This window comes from Hibiscus syriacus, unplaced genomic scaffold (assembly GCF_006381635.1).
Source record: "Hibiscus syriacus cultivar Baekdansim isolate YM2019G1 unplaced genomic scaffold, ASM638163v2 tig00001669_pilon, whole genome shotgun sequence".
NCBI classification, from domain to species: domain Eukaryota; kingdom Viridiplantae; phylum Streptophyta; class Magnoliopsida; order Malvales; family Malvaceae; genus Hibiscus; species Hibiscus syriacus.
Window position 1 is genome coordinate 1 of NW_024061879.1, and position 25,053 is coordinate 25,053.

Genomic DNA, 25,053 nt, shown 5'->3' on the forward strand with positions numbered 1-25,053 from the left:
TGACGGATGGGGTATATATATTTTAAAAGATCTGAAAAGTTACATGTTTTTGGGAACACTAGAAAACCTATTCTGATCTCCTGAACTCAGTCATCCGAAATATTTCTCTAACTGAAGCTCATTGTCCGTACCACCTGAAATATAGTAGCATCTCTACTCAGCATAAAAAAATCTGTCATGTTCGGAAACAATAGGAAATATATATTATCTGTATCTGCACGTTCATCAGCATCATCTGTAGTTCTGTATTACTGAGCTTTCCAAAGCTCACTCTATTACTCACCTTTTCAGTTAAAGAATTGTACCAGTGCATCTATCGACTTCAGTAAGGGAGCTTCCGACGTTGTTGCAAGAATGTACATGTGATTAGGGGCATTAATTGTATTTGATTTATATACGAGTCTGGAAATCTGTTTTATTTTTAAATAGTGACAACTGATTTTATAAGTTACATGTTTCAATAAAAGTTTTAAATTTTCCGCTATTTTTACAATGGGTCACTCCGGTGGCCCTAATGTGATTTCCCGGATCGGATCGGATCCTCCGCATTGGTCTGGGGGTCAGGGACTTGTGATCTGCATTGTTCATAAGGGTGAAATCATGATGAATTTATGGGAAGATTCAAATTATTAATCTTTGAAATTGACAAGATTCTAAAAAGGAATTAAATCACAAAAAGTAGATGATTGGGGTTTAATTTCATTAATTTCAAAATTGTTATATCATAGAAAGTAATTAAATCAACAAAATTAGACGCATGACTTAATTTTATTTAACTTTAAAATTGATAATGTCTTAAAAATAATTAAACCAGAAAATTTTAGGAGAATCATGACTTAATTTTAATTGTTTTAAAAAATTTTAAGAGCTTAAAATACAATTAAACCATAAAAGTTGGGATGCACCATCTTCCCCTTTTGTTCCCACGTGGTTCCGCAACTACTTGTTCACTAAAGGCTCCACACATTGTGTGATAGATTGAAGGGAGAGTGTATGGGGCAGTCACCTTAAAATTTTTAAAATTTTATATATTTTAAATATTTTTAAATTTTAATTTAAAATTTATTTCTGTCCCTTCTAAAATTTTATAAATTTATTATTACTAAAATTTTATGTCCCTCACTCCTTGTCATTGTTTCCTCAATTAAAAAAAAATCCACATGATTAAGCTTTTCTTGAACTCCAATTTCCATCAAAAAGAAGGAAATAAAATTGACCAGTCATTTGAATGTATGTATACGCACAGCTACCATTGTGTCTCATGTGGAATTTTTCAAAACTTGTTAGAGGAAGAAAATTCAATTTATCTATGAATTTTCCAATAAGTTGTCCTGTTAAAAAATAAAAATATATAAATTTACTGAAAAAAAAGAAAAGAGGGAAAAGGTTTCTAAATAACTTTTATAAAAAAAATAATTTTTTATTTTCTACTCTCCCAATATATAACACAATGATTATTTATAGGATAAAATTATATAGTTAACTTAAAAAGCATTAAATTTAAGTAACATAAACATTTAAGACTTAAATCAAAATCTCATATTGAATTAAATAAACTATAAATTTATGTTTATTTAATTAATGACTTATTAAAAATATGTTTAATTTCTAACCGACAGAGTTTCGCCTCCATTGCTAGCCTTTATCAAAGGCAGCATTATTTCTCTCGCAGAATATCAGACTCCTAATTCCACAATCTTCTTCTCATTCTTTTTTCGTTCATAACAATATTCTGCTTTTCTTCTCCATTTACTCGCGAATTCTGCTTATTCTCTGCAGGTAAAAAGAAAAACAAAACAAGGTTTAACCATAAGAAACAACAAATCCAGTTCAATAATTAATTCTTGCATATACATGTGATCTGGTTAGTGATGTTTTGTTTTGTGATGATTAAGTGAAGTTGAAGAAGAAGCAAATAAAAGATGTGGAAACTGAAAATAGCTGAAGATGGAGCATGGCTGAGCTCGGTGAACCATCACATTGGAAGACAGCATTGGGAGTTCGACCCGGACGCCGGAACCCCCGAAGAACGAGACCAAGTGGAGAAGATTCGACTCGAATTCAAACGCAACCGATTTCAAGCCAGGCAAAGCTCTGATCTCTTGTTGAGAATGCAGGTATTTTTTTTAGCCTCACTTGCATCATATTATTTTCTGTTGAATAACCAAGTCTCACACCACTATTTTCTTTTGTTTTAAATTAACACGAGGTTTATTTATCTACTGATATTTTTTAAAACATGTTCATGCATTACAATATATATGTTTTTGCAGTTCACGAAAGAAAATCCATGTGGGCTGATTGCGTCGTCGATGAAAGTGGACGACGGACAAGTGGTGACGGAGCAGGCTGTAACGGTTACGCTGAGAAGGGCTATCAGTTTCTACTCTTCTCTTCAAGCCAATGATGGTCACTGGCCGGCTGAAAATGCAGGCCCTTTGTTCTTCCTTCCTCCTCTGGTAAATTACACCACTACTAGGGTTCTCTTCTTAGCTAATTCAACTATCTAAAGTCGACTAATGTCTTCAAACTCCAAGGTTCACTTAATAAATATTTAAGGTTAGAGTTCAATTCAACTGATTTCACATTTTTTTTTAATTTTTATATGATTTGTATTATATGAAGACAAAAAAAATATCTCAATTTATTTATATTTAAAATTTTAATAAAGTAAAAATTATATACTAATTAGGAGTGGACATGGGTCGAGTTTTTGACCAGTTAAACATGACTTGAATATTATATCTGTCCACTCTCATATGACTTGATCTAAATTTAGGTAAACTGCATTTGACCCGAAATTGATCCAATTTTTAGGTAAAGATCTACACCGACTTGATCTAAATTTAGGTAAACTCCACCTGACCCGAAATTAACACAATTTTTAAGTAAAAATCCACATCCAATCTGACCGAAAACACACACACAAATAAATATATATATATATATATATATATGAGATAAAATAGATAACTAATTGAAAAATATATAAAATGGTATTATTATAATTATCCCTATATACATATAAGGAATCACTCTTGATTCGAGTAATAAATTTTTCACCTTAAACTTAAATCCACAATTGTCTTTATACTTTAAAAAATTGAATTTGATCCGACCCGAATTTTAAAAAATTGACCTTATAAGATCAAATCGGGTCAAAACTCATCAAGTCTGAATCTAATATCCATCCCTAATATTAATATATAATAAAAAATATTTTAATATAAGAATTGTGCTTAATCAAACTTAAATTCGTCGTTATAAAAATGGATGTATTTTATATAAAAGTTAATTTTTATATATCAACTTGTATCGAACTAGTACAAAAATGTATCGTGTTGACAAGATACTTGGAATTAGTCCAAAACTAACTCATGGGCATATCACAACTAAATACAGCCGTAGAATTAAACATTTTATTTTAAGGGGGCAATTATCAAAAGTAAGTTTAATAATAATCTTATTTATTAAATTATGTACTTGTGACTTCACGGGATAAATATAAATTTATAATGTAGTTTTCGATAAATTCTCTCCGAAATATTTTGAAAAGAAAATTAAATAAAATTGTAATAATCGAGTTTAACATTCAAGCTATGCAAGAAATTATTAAAATTTTGAGTAAACTTGTAAGAATTTACCTTTATTTATTGAATAAAATAGAAGCCTAAAAGGATTTAAAATATTAAGTAAGATTGTTAATTTTTTTTTCAATTTTTATCCATTAAAATTTTTAGAGATCAAAATTTGGTTTTTTTCCAAATATATTTTCTCTTATTTCTTATTAAAAATATTATAAAAGAATAGAGAAAAAATAAAATGAGTCAAGAAATAATAATAACACTAATATTAAAATAAAAATTCAAGAAAAAAAATTAAATTTGTGTGTGCATGTATATATCAATTATATTTTATTAATATAACTTATTACTTTTAAAGCTTTCACTTATAAAAAATAAATTTATATTTATAAATTTATGATTTCTACCCATAACAAATTAAGTTATATATTGAAAATATATTGATGTGAAAATTTTATAATTTTAAGAGCATAATAACTTTTTAAATATTTTGATAGGACTAAATAAAAGTTTTTAAAAAAATTATGCGGTTTAATGAAAAAGTTTATAAGTTTTGGGGGGCATGATCACCTCTAATATCCATTGTTTTCTACGGTTAAGTGCATAGGTTTATTTTTTTAATATGAATTATCATACTTATCCTTTTCGAGTTGAGTAGGGCCACAATAATAATAAAATTATTTCAATAATTATATATTTTTCCTACAATAACGTTAACAGTTTAAAGCTATGGGAAAATATACAGGTAATGGCGCTGTATGTTACTGGGGGACTCAATGCAATATTATCTCCTGAACATCAAAAGGAAATCATTCGATATATCTATAATCACCAGGTACAACATTCGAAATCAAATATATATATATATATATATATATAACTTAATACAGTATAATACCAAGCACGAAACCCTTTCTTCTTTGCAGAATGAGGATGGAGGCTGGGGACTACATATCGAGGGTCACAGTACAATGTTCGGAACAGCATTAAGCTACATTGCCCTGAGGCTGCTCGGAGAAGGGCCCAAAGATGGCGAAGAAATGGCCGTTGCTCGAGGTCGAAAGTGGATACTAGACCACGGAAGTCTGGTCGGAATTCCATCTTGGGGCAAGTTCTGGGTCACGGTATGTGTATATTATATGTCGCAAGCTTATAGATTTCAAATGCATAGTTAAAAACTTTATTCGAGAGTATATTATATATGCGTTAAATATTTTTGGATCTGTCATTGGCGTCAAATATAGGTCCTTGGTGTTTACGACTGGGACGGTTGCAACCCTATGCCTCCGGAATTCTTGCTTCTACCTAACATCTTACCGGTTCATCCCGGCAAAATGTTATGCTACTGTCGACTAGTTTACATGCCAATGACGTACTTATACGGGAAGAGATTTGTTGGTCCGATCACTGATCTGATTAAACAACTGAGGCAAGAGCTATACAATCAACCTTACCATGAAATAAACTGGAATGCAGCTCGAAACACCGTAGCCAAGGTGCTTGCCGTTATTGTTACCGAGATCGGCGGACATATATGCAGCTAAATGCTAAACTCCGTCATGGTTTTGTTTCAGGAAGATCTTTACTATCCACATCCTCTTATTCAGGATCTAACATGGGGTGTTCTCTATCATGTCACCGAGCCAATATTAACGCGGTGGCCCTTCTCGATGCTTAGAGAGAAGGCATTGAAAGTTGCTATTCAACATGTTCATTACGAAGATGAGAACAGCAGATACCTCTGCATTGGATGTGTAGAGAAGGTATTGTGTCTAATAGCGTGTTGGGTTGAAGATCCGAACTCAGATGCATACAAGCGTCACTTAGCGAGACTTCCGGATTACTATTGGATTTCAGAAGATGGCCTGAAAATGCAGGTTAGAGATCAATTCAAACGTTTTAATACCAATGGCAAGAAACTGATATTTACATTATGAAATGCAGAGTTTTGGTTCCCAAATGTGGGATGCAGCTTTGGCTATACAGGCAATCATGTCAAGTAATCTAAGCGAATATTACGGACCGACTCTTCGTAAGGCACATGACTTCGTAAAAGCTTCACAGGTTAACTCTCCAGTTGCCAATATTGTTCTGCATCAATACCAGTGGCCATCTGACCCTTGCAATGTGGCTTACTAAATGATGTTATCTTGAAAGGTACGAGAGAACCCTTCCGGAGACTTCTCGGCTATGTACCGACACATATCGAAAGGTTCGTGGACTTTCTCCACACAGGATCATGGCTGGCAAGTCTCTGATTGTACATCAGAAGGACTAAAGGTAACACTTCAACTCTATCATATAATTCCTTGTTTTCCGGAATTTTTTCAGAGATGAACAAGTATTGGCAATGTGTTTGCGTCCTACAGTGTGCACTCTTGTTTTCACAAATGCCAAATGACCTCGTCGGAGAAAAAATGGAAACCGAGCGGTTATACGACGCTGTCAATTTCATACTTTCGTTACAAGTAAGAACCTAATGTTCAGGACGTTTTACTTGAGATACAAGTCATGAGCAGCAATCCGTTTCTTGTAAGAATCCACTCCTAATAATGCACATATTTTAACCATTGATGCAGAGCAACAACGGTGGTTTCCCGGCCTGGGAGCCTCAGAGAGCTTATGGTTGGCTGGAGGTAATTCATTTGACATCATTAACACCCTTCATTCTCCACTTATTCAAAAATCATATAGTATATCCGATAACTTTTCCTTTTTTCTTTCATAGAAGTTCAATCCTACTGAGTTCTTTGAAGACACTCTCATAGAAAGAGAGTAAGCATTCTCCAATGCAATTGATTTTGGTCCATAGTATTGGTATTTAACTTCAGCATCCATACTTTGTTTTTATTCTAGGTATGTAGAATGTACTTCTTCAGCAATTCAAGGCCTTGCACTCTTTCGAAAACTGCATCCCGAGCACCGGAGGGTTGAGATTGATCATTGCCTAGCAAAGGGGGTTCAGTTCCTTGAAGATACACAAAATCCAGACGGTTCATGGTAGAGTATAACATATTCTCGATATGATTGAAAAGAGAAGAATCATAATATGATAGTTTGATGAAATAGGTACGGTTGCTGGGGAATTTGCTACACTTATGGTACATGGTTTGCCGTGGAAGGGCTGGCGGCCTGTGGCGGAAACTACCACAACAGTCCTTGGATGCGCAAAGCTTGTGAGTTTTTATTGTCGAAGCAGCTGCCGAATGGTGGATGGGGGGAGAGTTACCTTTCTAGCCAAAACAAGGCAGGAACAATAAATCTACTTTTTCTATATACATGCATTTAATACGTTGCTCTGCATCATCATCAGTTTATTCTTATCCCACACTCGTATTTAAATACTCAACTCCTTCCTCGTAGGTATATACTAACTTGGAGGGTAACCGTGCAAATTTGGTTCAAACAGCATGGGCACTGTTATCACTCATTAATGCTGGACAGGTAAGTCTAAAGTTCCCTCTTTACTAGAATTTCTAATCGTCATATTTTAACTCTATTTATTTTTTTAATATTTATATCCGATATAGAATATATTTCTAATCATATTTATGTTTGACACATACTTATAATATACACATGAGTGGAATAATTTAAATCCAGTTGTTGAATATGCTTGGTTGTGTTTGTAGGCTGATGTCGACCCTACACCCATTCATCGTGGAATAAAGGTCCTGATTAATTCACAGATGGAAGATGGCGACTTCCCTCAGCAGGTAAAATCTTATTTATGCATTCGTGTTCGATATATAAATATCAAGATATATTCGTATTTAGATTTGAATCTAAATAATATAAATATTATTGTGGACAGGAAATTACAGGAGTATTTATGAGGAACTGCACGCTGCACTACTCGTCATTCCGAAACATTTTCCCCATATGGGCGCTGGGAGAATATCGTCGCCGGATTCTATTTGCATGACCCTGCTTCATCAACCCCGTGAAAATACATACAATATCTCCAAAAATAACAAGGGAAAATGCTGATTCGTGTTCAACCAAGGGTCAAACCAGGTGTTTCTCATATATATAACATCATCAAATATATACATACATACATACAAATTCACTATCAAAATTACATTTTTTTATATTCTTCTTATATAATCTCTATCTCAAACATTTTTAATTGCAATGCTGATTCGTGTTCAACGAAGGGTCAAACCAGGTTTCGATAAAGCTAGACTGTACGCCCAGGGCAACGTGAGAAGTTTCTTAGTCCTTCCTACATAGGCTCGTTTCGTCAAGTTATCATAATCGTTTTCCTCAATTGCATCCAATATCTTCCGATACAATATCAACGACGACCATACCTACAGAAACATAAATTCACAACGTTAAAATTTGATCTCGACTTTGTCGAATACTGGATTTAAATGGTCGATGTGGAATTCGAGGCTCTCGGAGTATATATATACCGGCCATCGACTGTCCTTGTCGAGCTCGGAAGCTCCCTCCTCTGCTAGATTGAAAAAGAACCTTGCCCTCACGATTTGCTCCTTCATGAAATCTCTCCAGGCATCAGTTACCTTTCTGGAGAATATATCTTTGTCGGATAATCCGAACTGTGTGAGTTCTTCTTGAGGAAGATAAACTCTCCCCCTGCAAGCACTGAGAAGACAAAGACATCAGCTCGGAATAAGTTTCTCGACAAGATCGAGTCGAAGTGTTGGGAAGTTCTTTTCATCATCAAGATGAACACTTACTCTTCTCCTACATCTCGAAGAATGTTGGTTAACTGATTCCCAATGCCCAAGTAGAGTGCTGCAGTATATATAGTATGATCCGGAACAGAGGATTCCGGAGAGATTCCCATAACCGGAACACTCATTAATCCGACGGTTCCTGCTACATAGTAGCAATAAAGGTAAAGCTCTTGGAAACTTTTGTAGCGTGATTTTCTAGTGTCCATTCTCATACCCTCAATCATGTCCCTGAAAGGCTGTATCAGAAGCAGATTAAACGTTTATCCAGCATTCATTCTGCAACAATCGATCAAATAAACAGAAAATAAGTCTTTAATTGTACCTTGATATCCAAGGGAAAGTTGAAAACGGTATCGGATAGTGCAGCATCGAGCATGTCGTAGGGACGTCCCTCAAAGATATCTTCCAGTCTCTCTTCCCACCTCTCTAGTACTTCCGAATTCATGTAGTCCGCGTTCGGTCCGTCGACCAGTTCATCGGTCCTCCTGCACCAAACTGTGCAACCACATATTTCAGTGACAAAATTAATGTCCAAAACAATCTGGATCAAATTTCAACATACTAAATGATCTGCAAAAGCCAGTAAGAGTTTCATAATTACCATAAATTGCCCATATTGCCTTCTGCCGCTCCTTTGTCATCAACAAGGTGCCTGCATCATGATCGAACAAAGCATACATGTTCAAAAGAATTTCCCATTGAAGAATCAAAACCGATGACCATATAGAAAAGAGTTTGGGACCTAGATAGAAAGTCTTGGCATACTCGGCGCAAATGGTCCTACACTTATCGTAAGCGTCATCGATGAACATAGGATCGAACCGCGGTATCCGGGACTTGCCTTCCTTGGTGGATAAATTGTTAGGCCAAGATTGCCTTTGAACGACTCCGTGAACTCCTAAATCGACGTTGGAAATGCATTGCTTCGTCGATCCGGGGAAGACGACCGGTATTTTTGGAGTGGCGATCACTTGTGCTCTTGCCATCGTGAACATAGATTCCGGGACCTGTACCCTTCCGATGAAAGGTGTAGATGTGAAGGATAATGTTCTGAACATCTGCGAATCCTACCAAGTTTCAGACAGGATGATCAGACGACTGGAAAAAGAGAGATCAAATATTGGGGGAATTGTATTAACCCAATTGAATAGTGTGAATGTTGGATACACAAATCAGCATATATTTTATGCTGCTGATCCGAATCTTTTATTTCAAGATCTAACTGGTTGGAAATTTGTCGGATTGTATTTGTTTTATAATGATTTAATTGCCAATGTGATTACAATAAACAAAAATGCACGGTCATATCAATGATTACATTAAAAAGACGATGTTCCCCTTGGTTTTATATATGATGACGCAGTGGACATGTTTTGTTTGGAGAAGATGCTGTATTTGTCGAGACCAAAGAAGCCGAACGTAGGGGGCAACCACTGTCCAGTTTCGGGAAGTAGATGGGGGAATCTTGTTATTGCTTGATGCCTTGTTAGACCCTTCAGTTGGATTTTGATGCTTATTTACTTAATCATCTGGACTTTAGTGCACTTCGCTTATTCCCCTATTCTATGCCAAGAGCAGTATATAGGAGAATCCAAAAATAGTGTCAAATCCAATTAATTTAACCTCATAATAATTATAGCTGAGCAACAAAAACGAGAAAACCAAAGAACTGATTTGAACTAAATTTTATGGTTTGATTCGGATTTTTCATTTTACGATTCAGTTTCGGTTTAATTTAAAAATATAATTATACAATTCTGTTTGATTTCAATTTTTCCATACGAAAACTATTTATTCCAAATCAAACCAAATTAAAAAAATTTATCCAAAATAATTTCATTTTGAATTTATTGTGAGAAAAATAAATAAAATCTAAAAACTAATCATATTTTTTATGAATACAAATTCAAATATCTGCACTTTCTTCTTTGGATGTTGAGTTTGAAAAATAGTAACCAGTCAAAAATTAAATTGAAAACCGTGATTTTTATGCCATTCAGTTTCGGTTTCAATTTTTTAAAACCCGTAAAGTGCGGTTCAATTCATATTTTATTGAAAAACTGAACCGAACTAAATTCACCCCAAATAATAGTCCAAGATTTAGAATCTTTCATAACAATTCGAGCATTTAAGATTGATCCAAAAAGGTCCATATGAGTTAAATAACCTAGGCCGGTTATTCTCATCCATAGAACTAACCTAGTTATTCTGCTCCATAGAACACAAGTAAGAACAAAGAACCCTACGTCCCCTTGAACTACATTTCCCTCAATGATCCACCATTGCCTGCAAAAATGGGGTCTACAAACAGTTTACTATTGTAGTTCACTTGCAGAGCAGCTGGCAGTTTTTATATTTACATCAAACCACCTACATGTGGCTCAGTTCAAACTTTATTACTTCACATATTGCTCCTTAAAGCATTGCTCGCGGATTATTTAGCAAACCGCAGCATCCACTCTGCAGCTATTTCATCGTGTTTAGCTTTATCAGCCAAGTACAAACGAGCAACACCAGAGATGACAGGAGTATCTGTAATATAAAAAGAACAGCCATATCTTCAGCATGATCATGGCATATTTTATTTGATCAAACTAACGATATTTTAAGCGGTTGCGGCATTGCAACTTCGTTTTTGTTTTAGAGAGCTTAAAGACAACAACAATGTGAAAAGTCAAACACAAATCAGATATTGTTTGCTGCTCCTTGTGCAAAAAATTGCACCTACCTGTTAAGAAATGATAGACAAACTCAAGATGTATTGGGGAACTTACAAGGGTCAGGATTTGTGAAAATTGCTCTGATTGCAGTTAGAACCTTTGTAATCGTTAGGGCAGGGCTCCAACTATCCTTCAAGATTTCTAAACTAAGATTGCCAGCAGCATCGACATTGCAGTGATATATTCGAGTTTTGAATACTACCTGAAAAATTATACATGTAATCAAAAGGAATAAGAGAAAAAGTATGGAAGTAGTGCAAAATACTCATAATTTTCATAGAAAAGCTACCCAAACGAAGTATCAGGCTATATGGAGAATAGAAGATATTTGTTTAGCGTTACACGTGTTGAGTAAGACCACATAGAGCTCTCATATATATGAAGAGAACCTCGTATGCTCATGAATCTTCTAACAATTTGAAGGGTCTTTTTAGCACTTACACTTGGGAAACGAAAGTGTGACACTATTTAGTAATAATCAAAGGCTCAAAGCAAAGCTAGTGTGAATCCAGGTAAGTAGGCAGGAAACGAAGAAATTAAGATTTTCCAAGCCTAACTCTTTTATTGGCACTTGCCGAACCCCCAACTATTTGAAATATATACTAAAATAACTAGAATACCATGCATATTATAGATTTAATGTGATTTCCAGTTTACTATGTAGAAACAAGGCATATGGTAGTCAAAATACATATTACTATAATCATGTTTTTTCTCAGCTAGCAAGCATCAAGTACCTCTCACTTTCATAAAACACCCCGTCACCCTTTCCCTCCAACATAATTAAAAATTCGAGCAGCAAGAGAAAGAGAGCACAAAAAGGTGTGAGAGGAGCAAGAAAAAAAAGATATGAAACCATAAATTATGAGTACTTGATCCGCAGAGCAATATTAGACAACAAAAATATTGTTTAACAATCTTCAACGATATGATTAATGAGAATACATTGGGAGGTTTATAGGGATAATCACTTGGAAATGTTATGTCAAGGAAAAATATGCCACCCTGGTATGGTGTTCCTGGAAACATGAACATTAGAAAGCTTGTCAATATAGCCGAGTTAACCTTTTCATGGGACAATAACAAAAACAGATGACCAATTCGGGAAGCTAGAATTGAAACCAAATTCATTCAAGCATGCATCTGTTACCAAAATCATATTCACAAAACTTTTCAATTGTTTGTTTTCTCTAAAGGAATCTGTAATTTGTATAAGGTTCAACTAATTTTGCCTGCAGCTTTTCATCCTTTCTCCTTTAGAGCTAAACAAGTAAGCTTTAATCTAACATTCAAATCCAAAGGGAATTACTACTGAACAGCAAGTTCAAGCACGAGAACAAGAATACAACTAAATTCAACAAAACCCAATTTCTAGAAAAGCAAGAATTACGCCAGTGAGATTAAAACCAAGAGATTTAACAAGCACCCATTTCTCAGAAACGGTAAAACCGATGTTTAAGAAATACCCATTTGTCAGAAAGGGGGAAAAGTTTATAAAGAAAAGGAAGATGGAGAAGAAGAGTTGTAAACCAGGAGGACCAATGATGGTGGCGATCCAATGGAAGAGATTGTCACCCTTGGGGGCAGCAGAGCAATGGGGAGGAGGGTCGGCATTGAGCTCGGACATCTCCCTTTGTATCCTCTTCCTTGAAGCCGACACCGAGGTTGTTGAAACCCATGTTCCTCCGGCTGCTGCCGCTGTTGTTGATGATGATGATGATCTTCCTCCTCCTCCTAGCATTTTTGTTATCTTCCCTCAGACTTCTTTCTGCTGTAATAAAGGAAGCATATAATTTCTTCTTATATCTTTCACTCTCTCACAAAAAGTCTCTGCTGATCAGAACACAGTCTGATTTTTCATAGCGCTTTCTGGTCGGATTGGTTTAAACTATGATGTTTATAAGCTGGAAAAAAAACTAAAGAGATAAATTAACATTTAGTCATCAAATTTGATCATTTTTTAATTTAATCATCAAATTCTTTTATATTAATTTTAAAATTTGATAACCTTTTTCAAATTATACCACAACATTAATTGATAATTAAAAATATTATATATAATCTAAAAAATCAGAGAATATATATTATTCAAATTATATTTTTCTTTCAAAATTAAAATGCCAAATCATCCAATTATATGGTTTAATATCAAAATATATAATAAATACAAATTCATATATGCATGTGGATAAAAGTACAACGACCAATTTAAACACTGAAGTTAAATTAAAATACCAAACAAAATACTAACTTGTACCGGTTCAAACCAGCTACCAGTTCCAATTCAACCGGGCCTAACATTAAATAAATATAATGGGAAGAAAACAAAATCCAAGTCCACTTATACTGTCCTTAAAAATTCATGGCTGGAAATTTCAGGCCTACTTGCTGACTCCATAGTCCATAGCAGATAATTGAAGAAGAAGCAATAATGGTCAAGGATGAACAAGTGAATACCAACATGATCCGTAACAGATTAAAACAACAATCTGTTATCGTGGTGCACTGCTCATAGATTTTGCCGGATAATCATCTTTGGCCCTAACAAGGTTCCAATATCATAGCAAGATTACGAACAGACAAGCTGCTGAGATTACGAATTGAATCTTTGACATAGAAAGGTTTGGACTCTCTCCCATTGGACTTACAGGACCAAATGCTCCGGAGGGAAACAGCCCTCGACCGGCACTCGAATTAGAACTGTTTCAAGGAAAGAAAAAAGTCATGATCCTACATGATGATTTGTTAATATGGAACACTGTAAAAGGTTTTCGAACCTCACCTTCCAGTAAATATGCAGGACCTGTAACCTGCACAAGTTATTCACCAATGGAGTAATTAGCCGAAAATGACTATTGAAGTGACGAACAACTAATGCAATAGAATACATTTCACATGATCTGCATTAAAAGAAAACTTTGCCCGATAGATACAATGTAGTACTATGGTACTAATGCAGTATCTTTCACCAACTCAGTTTTCGAAGCTTTCACAATAACCTTTTAGGAGCCTGACTGAAACTTTAAACACAAGTAAAGTCACTGGCAAAAGTAAGACAAACCCAAGAAATATAGGACCATGAAATATTCAGCTTTGTAGCTTAAACTGAAAGTTAAATTCTACTTGAGTATCATAAAAGATAAAAACTACAGAAAATTAATAAGATCAATAATTGTGAGAAAACTTGTCACACTTACTTGGATCATTAGTGGTAATTGTGGCAGTCCCATCAAAATCACATGTCCCGCCAACGCTACGCATCTTTTGATAGTAATCGTTGTATGCATAAGATGCATGGTTCTTGATGCTATTTGGGAGATAACAGGGTTGTCCCGATTGTATAAAACTGCAATTGGCCTGACCTTGCCCACATGCCCAGTTAAGTCCATCCTGCAACTTATCTTCACTGGCGTCGTCTTTTGCCACACAGAAAACTGCAGTAGAATTTCCCGTAGTCTGACTAGAACCACTCAAACTCAAAGGAAAAACAGCAGTGCCGTTTGTAGAAATCATCCCCCAGTTCTTCTCGGAGACAGGCCCGGGTCTCTTGTCTTCATTAAACAATTCGTAGATGTATGTGTTGATGGGAATATTTGGCCGGCTGGGTGGACCTGAATTATTGGAAACCCGACGGATCAAATTATTAATGAAGGCCCCAGCATTTTCCACTGTGGCATCAGGTTCATTAGGTCCACCTTGCGAAGGCCATCCTGTTTCTGTGACAACGATAGGGATCCTGGAAAATTTGAGAGCATCCATAGAATAATAGGTTGCATCAACCATTGCATCAAACATGCTGTTATAGTGAAAGAGCGTGTTCGGATCAACAATTTGTTTGACAGAGGGGAGAGGCTTGAAAAGTGCATAATCAAGTGGAAAAATACCATTTCCATTAGTGTAACCATAATAGGGATAAGCATTTAACATAAAATAGGAGTTGGTGTTCTTCAAAAACTGGAGAAGGTGGTATATTGTCGAGTTCGGTGAGGAATTAAAGGCAGCAGTAGAGGGAGGGAAAGGCTTGGGGATGATGTCCAAGGATTGGGGGCTCGAGACTTTAACATGAAAATTTAGATCAGAAGCAACAAGTGCTTTATGGAGGTTGTTCATAGCTGTAACTAAAACAGGCGCAACATGAGGAACCGAGGAAAGAACCTCACTGCCAACAGCAATGGCTGTAATGTTGGTTGCAGGGACATAGGAAGCAACATTCTTGTTGACCCAGGCTGCTGCAACTGATGCGGATTGTCCAATTCCTAGGACTTCCTCATTTGTCACACCAACTGTTACTTCAATCCCACTGCCAGCAAGGGCTTTCAGCATGTGAGAATCGGCATCATAAAGTCGTACATGAGTGATTTGATGGTCTCTGATAATGGAAACGACAGCTGAAGCTGACGGCATGTTGGAAACATCGGTGCCTATGTTTACCCCAATGAATGCACCTATAAAGTCAATAATCTCAGTAAGAACCGGCAATAAACACTATGACATGTTATTTTTTATGTAGATTACCTAACATTAAGAAGACCCTTGTAACTCAATACGAAAAATAAATCGACACACTGGATTTTTAGAGGTAAATTCAAATAACGTGATGGCAATTCCGTTGTGCTTCATATTTTTTTAGCTTATAATTGCTTCAAGGGTGATCTCCGGCTCAGTAAATATTGGAACCATAGATTTACTTCCTTTACACAAATATTAACAACACTCGATTGACCAACTGTCCTAGCTTTCAAATAGAACTTGGCATAAAAGATAAACGATCAATGAAAACTTCTAAATTACCTAGCACATTGGCGAACATGCCAATTAGAACCAGAAGCAAGCTTCCAAAACATCTGACAGGAATCATCTGATCATAAAAAAATTCAGGTATAGCAATGTTTACTCTGGAACGGCGCTTAGATAGTAATGTTCTGCATCAAAAGTAAGAATCAGATATAGCAGCCTAAAGCTAGCAAAATCCTGAGAACTCACAGGAAAAAACGAAAACATAATAAACTCATAAAAACCTTTATAAAATGCATACACACACACACACATATACACGCGCACATCTCTTATGCAAGGAAAATGCACACTGAGAAGATTAGTGAAAGTAAATTTCCATATTCATTGCAGAACAGATACAACTACAAGTCAACTTCATCAATAATAGTTGTCCTATATGAAATCCACAACTCTACTCTTGGGGCACCTACTCTAAACAAAATATCAAGAAGACAAGTTTGATCATGCTAACTGTGCTAGCCAACCAATGAAGAGAAGAACAAATTCGGAAAATATTTGAGTTCGTAGTGTTCTCGCTCGAAGTTGAAAAGCAGTGTTACATTAATAACCATGTAGACGACAGCAAATTGAGCAACAGAAAGATGAACCTATCAAATTCACATGTGACCTTTCAAAGCACATTGTCAAGGAATGCACCTCCATGTATTACAGGGCAGGGAAAACAGGTATCGACCACATTTTTTTTCTGGAACAAGAAATCGACCTCTTTTCGACTACTTACAAATAAATAAGTAAAACACTCAGTGAACATGCTGTAGACATTATGTCAAGCGAAATCTTAGTATTAGAGGAGTTATTAAGTCCGGAGTCCAGACCAGACTTCCACAGTGGTTTTAAAACTTGTTCCCCATCTAATTTTGCTCATCAAGACCAGTATTTTCATGCATCTTGCACAGAAGAAAAAGAGAAACATTTATGAAGAGAAGCTAAGAAACTAAAATATCTAAAACACCCTTTCCCATTCTGAGCATAAAAAAAATCATTAACGGCTAGCAATGCAACTGTGAAAGAAAAGTCTAGTTCCAAAATGCCCAGATTCAAAGGGTACCCAAAGTTGCATTTTTTAAAACTACCAAGTAGCCAACTCCACTTAATAAAACTACCCATATAAAGAAATCAAGAGAAGGAAGTTCAGAAGCATCTGATCCAAGTTCCCAAGCTGCAAATAAAAGAATTCTGGGGAAAAACACACAATAAACAAAACAGATCTCTTATTTACATTATTAAATACATTTTCCATGGTAATAAAAGAAAGAAAACATCAACTTACATTTTACAAGTAGAAAAAAAGCAGAAGTTTAAAAAAATAGAAAGAAAAGAAAGGTGTTTGAGATGCAGAGTTAAGAAACCTGGGTGACGGCAGCTTGAGCTTTGTTTGATCTTTGAGGTTCTCAGTAGGCAGTGACTGTTTTTGAAACAGGAGGCTTAGTGGTGCTTTGCAAGTCTGTGTTGTTTTCTGGGTATCTTTTTTGCAATAATTTATATCAGATATAAATTTTTGGCACAAGAAGAATATAGAAGCAGCAGAATATTTGCTTGGGAAGTGTATAGTGAATAAATGAATCATTAAATTTAATTAAAATTTAGAAATAGGCATCGAGTTTGTCGCCGTGCGTCGTGTAATTTTCTTTTATCTAAAGAAACTTTCAAGAGAGGTTGTAAACAGCTGGGGGTTCAGCCACAACCAGACAACAAGGCTTTCTGTTTTTTTTTTCTTGTCCAAACAAGGGTCTTCACTAATCACTACTACTATCGTGGTTCTCCCCAAACAAATGAAATAATTTATCGTATGTTTATTATTGATTAGATAAAAATCATTAGTTAAATATACTGATTAGATGAAAATCATCAGTTGAATAATTATTAACTTTTATCGTTAATGTAATAAATCTTATTTTTTAGTATAACAATTAGTATTTGATTTATTAAATGCCTAATTCGAATCAAATATCTCAAAGACAATGACGATCTTTTCAATCCAATTTACTCTATCACAAACATTAGAATTTGAATCCTATTATTGTTTAAAGAATCTGATGCTCTATCTCACTAGACCAAATTGATGAAGTAATACATATCATGTATCCAAAGTAATAATATAGTATATGACATATATCTAAAGTGATTAGGTGATATGACATATATAGTGTAGTTAATTGATAATATAATATATATTGTGTATCTAAAGTGATTATATGACAAATATTATGTGTCAAAATGATGATATATCACATATCACATGTATAAAATGATGATGTGATACATACTAAATTTTAAAAATGATGGCATGATAAGCCTTAATACCAAAATTGATGATACGTCAAACTAATATTTGTTCAAGTGTAATTGTATGTTAGTGTGATGAACCGCTAGAAGTATAGATGAAAATAAAATACATATAAATATATAATATTTCGTACAAGTTAGTGTTTCACACGAATATAACTCTTTTTCATCGAGAAAAAACAGAATATTCAAATTTAATGTCAGTCAATTTAAATTTGTTTATATAATTAAATTTTATAAAATAATATTCAGACCGAACTACAACAGTGTAAATTATAAATATATTATTCAAAATAACAATATAGTTTAATAATTTGATTTGTGCGATCTTCCCTCCAAAAGTAATCCAAATTTTGATGGAGGAGTTGTAAAAGTGTGTGGAACGGAAACGTTTCCCGTTCTTTCGTCCTTTAAATGTTCATTGAACTCTAAAAATATGATAAAAATAACTCTTAAAATCAACGATATTTTTTTTTAATATTCTATCGATATGAATTATTAGAGTGAATAATGATAATAGGGGAGGAGGATTTTAAACTCTACTTTAAGAGATTTGACGTGTTAATCTTTAAAAGTATTGTGTTATGTTTTCAAAATTTATAATATAACTTAACAAAATGTTGTTAATTTTAGCGAGTAATTTAACGAAAGTTAGCGATTTAAGAAATGTTTGAAGACAAAGTGAAATAATACTACATATTACTGAAATAGCCATAGCAAGAGGTCAAGGATATGATCTTATTGGCAGTTTGGGTCAAAAAGTAAGCAAATTTACGAGACAAGATGGGGAAATGCAACAATTTTCAAAATGTGAGCTAAATTTCTGTATTGATAATCCCAAAAAGGCATAGGCCACAAATACACAGGCAATACCAAATTAGAGTAATAGTGGGAACTCATACTGTGAACTGAAACCGCGTTTGTTTTTGCTGTATAGTTGGAGTGCACCCAATGTGGGGACTGAGGATCCCATTTGTCAAAAAAATCACTTCTTTTTAAGTGTCTCGTACCCGATGATCATATTAAATCTCAATTTTTCTTTAACAATATTCCAAATTATACAAATCTTTATCTCTCACCAATAATCTTTTATACCTTTTAGTTGCGAAAACTACACCATTAGTCATCATTTTATTACTTTTTTTCTATTTTGGTCTTCAGATTCTTTTTTTCAATTAGTGTCACTAACATTATATTTCCTTCTTATTTTGATCACTTAATATGGATTTTATGTTTATGATTTTTATGTTATTTTGTATCTCCTCGTCAGTTAATCCGGTGATGTTCCTCACAATGTTCTTCATTTTCGCAGTTAATCTAGTGATGTGGCTGCCACGTTGAAAAAAAATGAAACGTGCATTATAAAATACATGAATAATAAAGTGCATTTTCATCGTACATGTCACGAAATGGTACTATTCTGAAAATCAATTATAAACGAATGTTAATTTAAGAAATAATTTTCTTGCAATCCCATAGTAACAGGGATTTTCGGATAGGATTTTGATAAGAGAAATAACCTCGGTGACTGAAAATGCCTTAAATATACGATTTTAACCATTTTTTTTGGATTTGTCAAAATGACCAACAAATTCGCAACGCGAACTCCAATTTTGCAACCAGTTTCTAATTTCGCAACGCGAATATATAAATCGCATTGCGTTTTCCAAATTCGCGTTGCGAATATGTAAATCGCAACACATAAGTCAAATTCACAACACAAAACTCTTATTCGCAACCGATAATCAAATTCGCAACACAAAAGTCAAATTCACAACGCGAAAGTCAAATTCGCAACATGAATAGTAAAAATCGCAACGTGAATAGTAAAAATCGTAACGTGAATAGTAAAATTGCAACGAATCTATATGTAAATTATCTCTTATCATCCATCTATAATAATTTGTTGGAAAAGTACATAAATAATTTTTATAAAAAATATTCGTACACGTGAAAAAATTTATATGTAAATGAACAACAAATCTATTTCATTTGTCAATCTTCATTACAAATTATTCTAAATTCAATTAATTAAAGTTTGAACTTTAAAAGAATTATTAACTCAGACTAATGAAATACATTTAAAAAATTAAATTTTGAATTATATTAAGAAAAACCGATTCTGTACACATGTAGATAAGTTTATTTTCCACTTCAAATCCAGTCTAGAAGCAGAGAGATACCATTTGAAATTCGCAATGTGATTTTGCGATTTTCTAAATTCGCGTTGCGATTTTTACTATTTACGTTACGATTTTACTATTCATGTTATGATTTTTACTATTCATGTTACGAAATTGAAAACTGAATTGCGAAATTGAAATTCGCGTTACGAATTTGTTGGTTATTTTGACAAATCCAAAAAAAATAGTTAAAATCATATATTATAAAACATTTTCGATAACCGAGGTTATTTCTCTTTTGATAATAACACGACAGAATATGTTTCGATGAACCGATTTATATATGAAGGTGATTACAGAATAAAATATGAAAAAAAGATTGTATTTCACAAGGAAAATGGTCACCAACTAATTGTGGACAAAACATGTCTTCAATTTCAGTACTAGATTACTAATTAATCTAAGACCTTAACAAAGAATATCTCAGCAGCATTAACTCCATGTTCGACACTACCAGTTGGACTCTCGAAAACCACGAAAATCCTAGCAAACTTTAGTTTAAACACCACCCTCCACCGTCAAATACACCGAACAAAACAAAAGATGGCAGCAGAAATATCATTGACTGCGAGTCCTTTCTCCATTTTGTTCCCTCTTGTACTCCTCATGGTATGGACTCCGACTCCTGCTTCTAACCGGGCTTCCAACTTCACGTGGGCTGCGGCTTCTGCTCCGTCTTGGGCTGTGGCGTCTTCCCTGGCTTGGGCCTTGGCCCCTGTCTAGACTCCGGCACCGGTTCCTTGAGCCATTGTATGGTGGGGGAGAACGTGAATACCTCTCTCGGCTGTAGCGTACTTCTTGGGGTGAAACAGATCTGCATAGAGCAAGCATCCATAGAATTATGTTAACCTTCAGATATATGGCATAAGCTTATGAATAAAGAGAACATTTAAGATAATTTGGATCTGAGGAAGAAACAAGTCTACTACCTTGAGTAATGGCTATCATTAGGAGGAGAATAATCATTACTTCGAGATCGGTATCTTCCAAGACTAGGCAGAGAGTGAGAATAAAGAAATGAACGAGTATCAAGGAGGGGACCTTCTCCTTTCACAATATCGACCTCCTCTGAGACAGAAAACATTGAAAGTTGAGAAACAAGCAGAAAAAATAACAATTTCCCCTAAGACATGTAAAGCAAATCCAAATTTTACTAGGGCATTTCATTGTTGCATGGGGTTTATGGATATGTTTAGCATCTCAATTTTACACAAATATACAAAACTAAGAATACTGAAGTTACTAATTGTTCCAAAAAAAAAGTATATTGAAGTTACTAGACACGAATTATCCAAACTCTATTAACATGGATATAGCATATCAACTTGCGTCCCAAAGACAAGCAGATAAGCTACATACATCTAAAATATGTTCCTTCAAAATACCATAAGCATCTCAACAGGTTCATTTTATTATTCATCATCTACCCCAAGGAAGTTGGGAATTTTAAATAAATTAAATTGTTCATACATTTCTTTTAATTATTATAGGATGTTAAAAAACACTCGACCACTTATGAGTTATGAGGTCAGGACTAGGAATGCTCAAATAGATGCAAGTTCATAAACCATCAAGTAACAGACTAATTTATTTGGAAGCTAGATAACAAAATAATTACCCCTGAATAAATAATGTAAGTAAAATGTTTTGTATAACCATCCAAAGCATATAAACTACATCTCAGTAAATATATTGGAAAGCATACCTTGCTCGCTCTCTGTGCCTCATTTCAATAGGTTTCTTCCTGTTTTCTTCAGCAAAGACAATGGTCAACTCTCGACCAAGAAGAACCCGCCCATCCATCTTATAATTGGCTTCAGTAGCATCAGCAGGATCAACATATTGGACAAAACCAAACCCTCGAGGTTCCCTGAAGAATTACATGAAAGTGTCACTGCAATGCAACATCAGAAAATAAAATCCAACAAGAACCATACCGTCCAATAACCTTTGCCAATGATATATCCAGCATAATCCCCTTTAATATGGAAAATCATCATAGGCATGAAAAAGCAAGCACTTGCCTGCTAACCTTGCAAGTATCAGTTTAAAGATCACTTGAAATTCTTCAAGACTTGGAACATCTTCAAATTGTATTCAAACCAACTTTCTTCCAATCGTCACTACCACAAACATCATCTTCAAAAGAACTCTAATTACTTGATTGATGTCTTCAAAACTTTAGTTTCACTGTTAAACCTCAAGAACTTCAATTAACACACCCAATTTGTGATTACAAAAGAGTATACTTAAAGAAATGCCCCAGCATCAGAGTGGATATTCAGATGAAGGAGCAGTGATTGGTAAAACCGTAGAGATATAAAAGATGGGTTTTTAAAACTCTGTTTGAGCAGCTAAAATTTGAAACCGCAAATTTCTCAATAGACAAACTAAACGGAATATGAGAGTAAGAATTTTCTATACCAAAAGAGATCATAAAAATGTATGAAATACGAAGAAATCATAGAAATGGAAAATAAAAAAGTTAACGCACTAGAATTTATGAGGTTCCAATGTCGCTAAACATGGCTGATGGCCTATACCACACAAATCCGTGGTAAGCTCAAAAGAATATATCTAAACAACTGGAACATTCATATGGTAACAAATATATCCTTACCCAGTATAATAATCCTTGGGCAGATAAATATCTTTAAAAGGGCCAAATCTTTCAAATGGCCTGCGAAAGTCTTCTGGCCTGCAAAAGCAAAAAAAAAATCTGAATGCTTATGGTGGAAAGAGAATAATCAATCATCCCCCCCCAATTACAATACCAGAGACAAACAGAACGAGTTGAAAAATCACATTAAGCAAATAATCTCCCCACTAAAACAATAGCTACAATTCAATGATTCGTTCAGAAAATGCAGAAGAAGGCGCGCTCATTAAAATTGCGATGAAATAAAAAAGTCTTGCTGAAATAAAATAATTTCCTATGAACTAATAATCTAAATTTCAAACTGCTTAAGAGAGAAGATCTGAGAGCAAAGGAAACCTGCAGTCATGGCGGAGGTTGCGAACCAAAAGGCTTGTAGGAAGATCGCGAGCGCGACCACCGTAGCGGCCTCTGGGGCTAGGGCTCCGCCCTCTACGGCCGTAGCCTGTGGGCGGAGATGGAATATAACTCCTGCCTCTCATTTAGGGGGATAAGAAAAACAAATAGTTTACCTTACTGCAAACCCCTAGTATTCAAAGATTGAAGAAACCAGGAGGAAGCGGAGGTTGATGAACACGGTTGTGGCTTGGATGGTGCAAAGGCAGAGGCTAAGGCCGAGGTAGTAAAGCGTCTTTCTTTTTTTTTAACAAACCGAGATGGTAAAGTTAGGGTTAGGGAATTTTCCTTTTTGTCAACCTCTTCTCTTTGCTCGCGCCACGCGTATTTATACTCGAGAATGTTTTGAATAGGTTGGGCCGGGCTCCGAAAAGCATTTCGTCGAGCTCGAGTTTTATTCACTCTTTTTTTTCTTTTGTAAAGAGTTTTTTTTAATATTAGTTCAGAATGAATATAAAATAATATTTGTATAAAAGATTGTTATTCATTTAATAAAAAATATTTATATATTTTTACTGATATTGTACTCGAATTTAAAATCTCAAAAAAATAATAAAAAAATTTAACAATTTGCTAAGCCCATGTTGCCCTGCCCAAGTGAAGGACGCATACTAGTTGGCGGAGAGGTTGGGAATCATAAATACCGGGATAAGTAATTCTCGGAGACTACTTCGTTATTCATTCATTTTGAAACACCGACTAATCGGCATTGGGCCTGATAGTTTTGGTATACTTTTATCACGGATCTAAAAATATTTTTGAAAGTAGATATATATTATTAAGAGATTTTTTTCATACGAAATACATATAAATAAAACTTCTAAATAAACATTATAGACAAGATAAACGATTAACATTACAAATTTTAAAATAAGTATTACGTACCGTTATAAGACACTTATGACATGGGCTCTATGGTAAACCCAAACTCCTTTATCAGCACAACCTTTTCTACATCAGAGGCCACCATATACATATACTTGCAGGGAATACTAATAACTAACGGTAACTTAATAAACTATTTGAGAATTTGTATTTATATGGTTGAATTTAGTTGGTTTGATATTATTGGTTATATAACATATAAAAAATTTATTTAAACATTCAATTATCATCTTATTTAAGGATAATAAAAGATCCGAATAGTCTAAATTATATATATATATAATATCTATTGTGTATATCTTTAAATTCATTAATGTATTAAACAATCTTTATTAGTCCTAAATCTCATGTTTTATTACGAAAGTTTATATATTTAAATCTCATGTTAATTTATAATAAAATTAAGAGTTAATTACATCATACGTCCTCAAATTATGATTCTTTTTTTAAATTGGTTTATAAACCTCTAAATTTTCAAATTTCATTCATAAATTATGACTATCATTCTAAATTAGTCCTCAAACTTTTGAACATTTTAGTTTCAACCCCAAACTATATCTTCCATTCTAAAATGGTCCCCAAACTCTTTTAACATTTCAATTTCATCCCAAATTATACGTATATACTAATCACATTCCATGTTAATGAAACAATGTTTAGGTTAAACTATGGTTAAATCTAATTACATATTTGGATGAATTTGAGATAAAATTGGATGATTTAAAAGTTCAAGGGCCAATTTAGGATGAGGACCATAGTTTGAGGATGAAATTGGAATTTTCAAAAATTTAAGGACTAGTTTAAATTGAGTATCATAGTTTGAGGATGAAATTATAA

At 34.3% G+C, this 25,053-nt stretch overlaps 4 protein-coding genes and 1 pseudogene across 6 annotated transcripts; 1 reads left to right on the forward strand and 4 right to left on the reverse strand.

The window, feature by feature from the left end:
• Positions 1–1,689: 1,689 nt before the first annotated feature.
• On the forward strand, positions 1,690–7,557 carry LOC120130362 (lupeol synthase-like). Of its 2 annotated transcripts, none has more exons than XM_039147613.1 (17): positions 1,690–1,779; positions 1,896–2,117; positions 2,274–2,459; positions 4,330–4,419; positions 4,511–4,708; positions 4,829–5,080; positions 5,159–5,461; positions 5,529–5,648; positions 5,742–5,864; positions 5,954–6,052; positions 6,164–6,220; positions 6,313–6,359; positions 6,441–6,584; positions 6,654–6,831; positions 6,948–7,028; positions 7,217–7,300; positions 7,399–7,557. In XM_039147613.1, the coding sequence occupies exons 2-17, from the start codon at positions 1,923–1,925 to the stop codon at positions 7,507–7,509; spliced, it is 2,268 nt and encodes a 755-aa protein (XP_039003544.1). In that variant the 5' UTR covers positions 1,690–1,779; positions 1,896–1,922; the 3' UTR covers positions 7,510–7,557. The 2 variants fall into 2 exon arrangements, with proteins under 2 accessions (XP_039003544.1, XP_039003549.1); XM_039147618.1 differs by having other exon boundaries at positions 1,907–2,117.
• Positions 7,558–7,644: 87 nt separating this feature from the next.
• LOC120130329 (phytoene synthase 2, chloroplastic-like) lies at positions 7,645–9,383 on the reverse strand. 2 transcript variants are annotated; one of them, XM_039147594.1, is made up of 6 exons: positions 9,078–9,383; positions 8,895–8,945; positions 8,616–8,788; positions 8,294–8,529; positions 8,006–8,198; positions 7,645–7,900 (listed from the first exon to the last, which is right to left on the reverse strand). In XM_039147594.1, the coding sequence occupies exons 1-6, from the start codon at positions 9,349–9,351 to the stop codon at positions 7,736–7,738; spliced, it is 1,092 nt and encodes a 363-aa protein (XP_039003525.1). In that variant the 5' UTR covers positions 9,352–9,383; the 3' UTR covers positions 7,645–7,735. The 2 variants fall into 2 exon arrangements, with proteins under 2 accessions (XP_039003525.1, XP_039003518.1); XM_039147587.1 differs by having other exon boundaries at positions 9,036–9,383.
• A 1,196-nt stretch (positions 9,384–10,579) lies between these two features.
• On the reverse strand, positions 10,580–12,850 carry LOC120130378 (constitutive photomorphogenesis protein 10-like). Its single transcript, XM_039147625.1, has 4 exons — positions 12,544–12,850; positions 11,959–12,032; positions 11,068–11,215; positions 10,580–10,825 (listed from the first exon to the last, which is right to left on the reverse strand). The coding sequence occupies exons 1-4, from the start codon at positions 12,752–12,754 to the stop codon at positions 10,728–10,730; spliced, it is 531 nt and encodes a 176-aa protein (XP_039003556.1). The 5' UTR covers positions 12,755–12,850; the 3' UTR covers positions 10,580–10,727.
• A 433-nt stretch (positions 12,851–13,283) lies between these two features.
• On the reverse strand, positions 13,284–17,378 carry LOC120130388 (glucan endo-1,3-beta-glucosidase 4-like). The gene is made up of 5 exons (XM_039147635.1): positions 17,160–17,378; positions 15,805–15,935; positions 14,211–15,458; positions 13,796–13,823; positions 13,284–13,713 (listed from the first exon to the last, which is right to left on the reverse strand). Exons 1-5 carry the CDS (start codon positions 17,375–17,377, stop codon positions 13,572–13,574), a joined length of 1,767 nt encoding a protein of 588 aa, XP_039003566.1. The 5' UTR covers position 17,378; the 3' UTR covers positions 13,284–13,571.
• Positions 17,379–20,692: 3,314 nt separating this feature from the next.
• Positions 20,693–23,608, reverse strand: LOC120130400 (annotated as a pseudogene).
• Positions 23,609–25,053: the final 1,445 nt, after the last annotated feature.

Excerpts from the sequence above, each read along its gene's own strand:
- LOC120130362 (XM_039147613.1), top strand. The coding sequence starts at position 1,923 with ATGTGGAAACTGAAAATAGCTGAAGATGGAGCATGGCTGAGCTCGGTG. Across the intron at positions 2,118-2,273 it reads ATCTCTTGTTGAGAATGCAG|TTCACGAAAGAAAATCCATG; the intron begins GTATTTTTTTTA and ends ATGTTTTTGCAG. Across the intron at positions 5,865-5,953 it reads GTACATCAGAAGGACTAAAG|TGTGCACTCTTGTTTTCACA; the intron begins GTAACACTTCAA and ends TGCGTCCTACAG.
- LOC120130329 (XM_039147587.1), bottom strand. The coding sequence starts at position 9,351 with ATGTTCAGAACATTATCCTTCACATCTACACCTTTCATCGGAAGGGTA. Across the intron at positions 8,789-8,894 it reads GGCAATATGGGCAATTTATG|TTTGGTGCAGGAGGACCGAT; the intron begins GTAATTATGAAA and ends GTGGTTGCACAG. Across the intron at positions 8,530-8,615 it reads ACTTTCCCTTGGATATCAAG|CCTTTCAGGGACATGATTGA; the intron begins GTACAATTAAAG and ends CTTCTGATACAG.
- LOC120130378 (XM_039147625.1), bottom strand. The coding sequence starts at position 12,754 with ATGCTAGGAGGAGGAGGAAGATCATCATCATCATCAACAACAGCGGCA. Across the intron at positions 11,216-11,958 it reads ATCCCTATAAACCTCCCAAT|GTAGTATTCAAAACTCGAAT; the intron begins GTATTCTCATTA and ends ATAATTTTTCAG. Across the intron at positions 10,826-11,067 it reads TTTCACAAATCCTGACCCTT|ATACTCCTGTCATCTCTGGT; the intron begins GTAAGTTCCCCA and ends TTTATATTACAG.
- LOC120130388 (XM_039147635.1), bottom strand. The coding sequence starts at position 17,377 with ATGATTCATTTATTCACTATACACTTCCCAAGCAAATATTCTGCTGCT. Across the intron at positions 15,459-15,804 it reads CATGTTCGCCAATGTGCTAG|GTGCATTCATTGGGGTAAAC; the intron begins GTAATTTAGAAG and ends TTGACTTTATAG. Across the intron at positions 13,714-13,795 it reads TCCTGCATATTTACTGGAAG|TTCTAATTCGAGTGCCGGTC; the intron begins GTGAGGTTCGAA and ends TCCTTGAAACAG.